The sequence below is a fragment of the Euphorbia lathyris genome, chromosome 7 (assembly GCF_963576675.1).
Source record: "Euphorbia lathyris chromosome 7, ddEupLath1.1, whole genome shotgun sequence".
Taxonomy (NCBI): Eukaryota; Viridiplantae; Streptophyta; class Magnoliopsida; order Malpighiales; family Euphorbiaceae; genus Euphorbia; species Euphorbia lathyris.
In genome coordinates, this window is record NC_088916.1 from 40,205,781 (window position 1) to 40,212,117 (window position 6,337).

A 6,337-nucleotide genomic window follows, 5' to 3' on the forward strand; every position below is an offset into this window, starting at 1 on the left:
GTAAGGGAGAGAAAAGGGTGTTCAATTAAGAGAAAAATACGCACAACAGAGATTAGTGTGATCGGTTTTGATTTCCGAAGACCAATTCTAACGATTTAAAATTATTAAATAAACCGGTTAAAATAAATTTTATCCTGAAAAAAATATGAGTCAACACAAGCTGAACCCAACCCGGTTGGACAACGGCACGCAAGTATATGGTCATGGTCATGCACTATGCAAGTCTTCACCATTCACAAAAGCCAAGTGTATAAGAAACCAACATATAGTAAAAATTGATATTTTTCGAAGATGGGATTCTATAACTATTTGCATGTTACTTATGAAACTCTTTACACTTAAAAAGATATTCTGCGGTATAAGTATGACCCACCAACAAATGCAGGCATACCTAGATAACTAATTTGCCTACTTACACAAAATGATTCCAACATTGCAGTCAGTCGTGTTCAATTCTATTCAATATTATTACCAACATTTATACAAAGAGTAAACCAAATTAGTAAAGTAAGTAAAATCACAAAAATATACAAATTCTCATATTGAAGTAGGAAAGCTAACAACAGTTCAGTTACTGGATGGCAAATTCATTTTAGTCCAAATTAACCGCTCAACAGAGAAATTTAATCTTATGAACTTTAAATATATACATGTACATATGGTACCAAATCTTCACACTTAATGTTCATAGAGAATTACTCCCCGATATTTTAATTTTCTTTAATTTTTAAAGCGGCTAATGAATTTATCTATTAAGGAGTATATTTAAGCAAAATTTCACAATGTTCAAAAACCAAAAATTATAGTTTTGACCAAAATACACAAAATAATCTAACGCATAAATGAAGGGTTGGCTTCATTTTCAAAAGAATCCATCTCTTTAGAGTATCACAAGTTGTCTAAATTCAGATTTCCTAACAGAGCTAATCATGCCCCCAAATTTGAATGCCCACTATGAATGATATTGAAGTAACTTTCAGTATATCTTTGTTAAAAAAAGATTTTATGGACACACTAAAACCGGAGTTATTCTCACACAAACCCACTATGATTACTCACACACTTTTCAGACTATGCATGCTTCTCCTCTGCAACATCACTTGGAAGATCAATCCCACTAGGAATTTTTCCAGGATAGTTAGTTGTTGCAGAATTTGACCCCATCATACTGCACAGGAAACACATCCGAATTTCTTGCATCTACTTTAACAGAAGGAACGATCTAGCTTTACCAAAACAGAAAAAAACAAAAAGAATGCTTACCCTCTATCAACAATAACCATTGATCGAAGCTCACAATTGGCAAAGCTGCATGTAAATGTAACCAACATCTGATTAGCTAAGAAAAAAGGTTGACGTTTTTAAAGCATAAGCCATCAATATTTATGCAATAGTTCTAGGTCATGTTTTACTTACTGCGTGCATATTTCACTCTTCACAGATGGATGACAATCATTGCCAAAAACACTTAATGTATGATACAGGAATCCACTGTGTGTAACAACTGCAATCTCCTTCTCTTGCCGACTCCACAACCTGAAACAAGTTATAAAAGGATTGAAACATATATTCTACATTCTCCCAGAAGCTATTCACCTATAATGCTCTTTATATCAGAAAATGGGCCAAAATATGGATCATCAAATCACACAAATTTTATGTTGCTCATATAAAATGCAGAAATTCTCTTTACAATTGAAGTCTCAACTTCAGTACTCTTTATCAGAAATTATAGACCAAAGAATAACTTACGTTAACAAACATGTATGCAAAATGATAAAATTCTAACAAGCAAAGCAAAAATCAGAATGTAGATAAACAAAATAGCTGCTTAATTTGGTTAGAAGCTATGAAGCACCGATACGGGTACGCATACGGGTGCGAGTACGCGTACGGGTACGGCAAACGGCATTTCTAAAAAATATGAGATACGGGTACGGCGGGGATACGGCAAATTTTATATATAATTAATAATATATATATCATTTATAATGAAAATTCAAAAGATACATAAATATATAAATCACAAATCATATTCATAAAGTCATTATAAAAACACAAATAATACTCTCATGTCATTATAAAACCACAAATACCAGTAATCTTGGATTATTTCATTTTAATCCTTCTATTTACTGAGTTTTTTTTTTAAAAAAACTCTTATACTTTCAAAGTTTTTTTAAAAAAACCCCTAAAGTATCCCCGAAGTATCCCCGACGTGTCCCCGAAGTGTCCCCGGCGTGTCCCCGCGTATCCCCTCATTTAAAATGAAAAAGAAAAAAGGGGATACTTCCCAGGCGAATCCCGTACGTATCCCCGCGAATCCCCGGCGAATCCCCGCACCCGAAGTATCGGATACGCGTACGGTGACCTCCGGGAAGTATCGGTGCTTCATAGGTTAGAAGTAATTGAAAATGTATGAGACAACTGTATATCCCACGCCAATATGAATTACAAGAATCTGCAAAAGCTGATAGAACTACGGTTTAATTCTTTTGAAAAGTACCCACTTTTCTGAGCCTGCAGCAACATTTTGCCTCAACTACAGGTACTCACCAGTTTAAAAACTTCTGCCCTCTGGCAGCAACTGCTTCATTCTCTTCTCTGACATCCGCTAACCATAAAACATCAGCATCACTCTCAATCTAAACCGAATCATCAAAACAAACTGTTTCCACTCAATCCAAAATTGCAAACACACAAACAAAAAAACATAATAGCAGGGCCACTTGAAAGATGCCAACTGAATTACTTACCAGTGAAAAATCAATTGCAGGAAAAAGAGGTCGATACTCGGTAATGCTTCTTCTTCTGTCACAGGGATGCACTCCCTGTTATTTGGAAAAGTATATTAGAGGTAGAATAAAACAACTTGTAGCAAAACTATCTTTCCTTGTGAAATAAATAGGAAATAAAATATTGAAAACTGAATGCAAAAAGATGGAGTGCAATAAAATCACTGCAGGACTGGTGTTCAAGAAATACCAAATGTTCTCGGCAGAGCTCGACTGCTACGAAAGCAGGGCAATTTAAACTTGAAATTGCAGGACGATTACTTTGCCCTGCATTTGCAACCATCAATGGTGTGGCCTCTATTCCATCACTGTAACCTTCACCACCAAATACTCCAACTGCTGTTTGCATGGTCCTACAATACAGTTATTTACGTCATATACTCCAAAAAGAGGATCATGGGTAACAAAAATTATGAACTGCCTAGTTTTCCTCTTCAAGGAAAGCATTATGTTTACAGCTGATATAAATCCCACCAAAACTCTGACCAAATGTTCTGGTGAACAGAAATATTGGGAATCATTAAGATCCTTTATGGATAAAACTCACAAGAAAGGCCATTTTAGAAATTTGATTAAACCAGTACAAACTGATCACTAGCCCGAACAAAAAGCAACTTAGACAAAAATAAGAACGAGTTCCTTCAGAAAGCTACCAGGATGCTGTTCCTAGAACATTGACTTGAGTTATCAATTAAAAGTTTAAAACAGACCAGATTATTCAGAGGAATGGCCATTGTTAATAATTCAACAGTGAACACATTGCAACAGAGAAATTCTTGATCCAAAATAAATCCATTTTCACTCCATATGAATTTTGTTCATCAGAACTTCAGGCGACACTATCATATAACAGCACCAAGAAAATTCCTAGAGTAGATCCATATTCTAGCACATGTTTCACTACTTTGAGTTAAAATATTCTGGAGTGCAATCATTAAAGCATCCCATAGAAAAATAAATAAACGTTACAGAAAGCCAATACCTTAATAGAGGGGAAGCGATAACCAAATCAATTCTCTTATTAAGCCCACATTTTTGAACGTGGTTGCGCAGATTATCAACCTGGTATGTTTTCACAAGACCATTACAATTAATTATTCATCAAAGAGTAAACTATTTCTAAGAATCAAGCGTAAGTAAATCTCAAAAACCAATTATATATATATATATATATATATATATATATATATATATAGATAGATAGATAGGATCAAAGGTTAAAATAATCCAAACAAATAAAATAGTTCTTTCACCACATAAGAGGAATATTATTATTTTTCATTAAAGGAAAGGAGATGAAAATGCGCTCAAAATCGGTAAAAGTAATACAAAGACCCGTAAACAATGCATATTGGAAAACCCACACAAAAACCTAAATCAATTTTAATTAGCCAGCAGTACCTGCTGCCAACCCAGCGGGGTGAGATGAGCATCAAATAGTGCTTCAGATATATATGCACCGTAATCTTTATCTCCTTCTACGTTATGAATCCCTTGGGCATGCCTCACCTGTAATCTCTCGTTAGTTGTGCAACTTTTGTTTCCTTTAAAATTCGCGCAAGCATGTAAACTAATAAAACATTAAGGATGAAGTTAATTTAAATTCGCAGCACAAACCAGGTGAATGGTCTTAGTACGATGCAAAGGGTACAGAGTCGGACCAACTTCAGCATCCATACCTGCAAGCTTAAATACAAGAATTTATTAGGCATAAGAAAACACGAAAGATCAAGGTCAAATACGGATCAAAAGCAATTAGATCCCGAAATCATGCCATTGCGAGAAGCAAATCTGATAGAGATCAAGAAGAAGAAGAAGAATCGTAAAAAGGAGAGGAGAGGAATGAGTCGTACTTGAGAGAGATGAGAAGCAACGAAGTGAAGACGAAAGACGGAGGTGCAGAGGAGGGAAAGTAAAAATGGAAGTGGAAGAAGGATATATTAGTGGAGGAGGAGGAGGAGGTTTCAGTTTGGCATATGGGGAATACAAAACTGACATTTGGCCAAGTTTTTATTTTTAAAAATGCTGAAAACTCTGTTTTTTTTGGAGTTCCGGTAGCCAAAGTAGTGGAGTAATTTTATTCCATGGATAAAGGTTTCCAAAATAAGCATATGCTTCTTTGGATTAGTATCAATTTTGATACACATGGAAATAACACCATTATTGGTTTAACGATATCAATTTAGGTATCGATAACGAAATATGATACACCATTGATAAAATTTAACGGAATAATATAAATAATGTATCACGTTCCGTTATAGAGTCCTAAATTGATACATTTTTTTAAACATTAGACCTATATTAATGTTATTTTGTACGTTGAGTCTATATTGATACTTTCTCAAAAAAAAAAAAAAAAAAAAACAAATTACATATTTTAATACCTTATCCCTTTATTCTAATATACCTAGACCAAACCCTCCTCAGCGACTTGAAGTTTGCCCATTTTGTAATTTTAACACTTGAATTGAATTTATTTAGCTACCCCAACTTTATAAATGATATACATTTGGCCCCTTTTATGAGAGATTAAGATAAATAGAAGAGACGTGTTAAGCATGTGCTGAAAGTTTGACTCCACCTACACTATGCAATGTCATCGAAATGGTTTGTAAAGATAAAATTGCCCTCATTTTTCTCCAAATTGAGTTCCCCCTTCGTTTCCTTCTTCTAGCTCGCGATTTATTCTTTCCATTACAGAAACTGATTCTCAAAACCATATGCACACTCACTTAATGTCCATTATCTAAACCAGGAATATTTCAGTAATATTTACGCACTCAACCGAAGAAGAAAAAATGCATGCAAGATTGGAGTTTCAAAATCGCGAAGAAGAACGAACAAATTGAAGCTCGATTTCAGAGGACGGGCGAATTGAAGCTTGATTTCAACACATTTATAGTTGAGGTTAGTGTTCTATTTGAGTTTTATATAATGTATTAAGTGTTAGATATATTGTTATTCTATATATTGTTGATTTTAAGGGTCAATGTTAGATGAATGAATAATGTAACTATGAATGATTTGTCACTTTTCATTTGTTTATTGATTCATTTTGATGTGAATTGTCTTTTCTGTAGAGAATCTTATTGATTCTTGTGTGTATTTGACTGTTTTCAGCTTTTACAATGGGTATTATCAACATTCAATTTGGTCATGGTGGGAGGGTAGTGAATGAAGAAGGTGAACTTATTTATGTTGGGGGTACTTTTAAAGAAACTAGTAATGTAGTTGGTGAAAAGTTATATAGATTGGATTTGTTATGGATTGCTAAGTAGCTTGGTTATGAACAATGTGGTGTCCTTTATTATAATAAGAATGATATTGATGTATTGGATATGGTAAGTGGTAAGGAAAACAATGAAATTGCGGAAGTCTATATGGACAAAACAGTAGATGCCAAACCTAGTGGATCTTCAAGTGGGAGTGCCAACGTGGCAAGTGTGGTTAATATGTGTGTTAATACATTACCTAACACCCTTGAGGTGGTAAATGAAATAGTTATCTTATTAAGTGAAGAAAACCAAGGATATGAAGTA

General features: G+C 34.2%; 1 protein-coding gene across 2 annotated transcripts; it reads right to left on the reverse strand.

Moving 5' to 3' along the window:
* Positions 1 to 785: 785 nt before the first annotated feature.
* On the reverse strand, positions 786 to 4,833 carry LOC136201147 (phosphoglycerate mutase-like protein 1). 2 transcript variants are annotated; one of them, XM_065991732.1, is made up of 10 exons: positions 4,649 to 4,833; positions 4,413 to 4,474; positions 4,197 to 4,304; positions 3,778 to 3,857; positions 2,986 to 3,148; positions 2,757 to 2,831; positions 2,557 to 2,645; positions 1,417 to 1,536; positions 1,264 to 1,308; positions 786 to 1,168 (listed from the first exon to the last, which is right to left on the reverse strand). In XM_065991732.1, exons 1-10 carry the CDS (start codon positions 4,791 to 4,793, stop codon positions 1,072 to 1,074), a joined length of 984 nt encoding a protein of 327 aa, XP_065847804.1. In that variant the 5' UTR covers positions 4,794 to 4,833; the 3' UTR covers positions 786 to 1,071. The 2 variants fall into 2 exon arrangements, with proteins under 2 accessions (XP_065847804.1, XP_065847805.1); XM_065991733.1 differs by having other exon boundaries at positions 4,413 to 4,481; positions 4,649 to 4,787.
* Between the last annotated feature and the right edge of the window lie 1,504 nt (positions 4,834 to 6,337).

Bases quoted from the DNA above. Each gene is read 5' to 3' on its own strand.
- LOC136201147 (XM_065991732.1), bottom strand. From the start codon at position 4,793: ATGTCAGTTTTGTATTCCCCATATGCCAAACTGAAACCTCCTCCTCCT. The intron at 4,475-4,648 runs GTACGACTCATT...TTAAGCTTGCAG, and splicing joins TTGCTTCTCATCTCTCTCAA to GTATGGATGCTGAAGTTGGT. The intron at 3,149-3,777 runs GTATTGGCTTTC...ACTGTATTGTAG, and splicing joins ATCGCTTCCCCTCTATTAAG to GACCATGCAAACAGCAGTTG.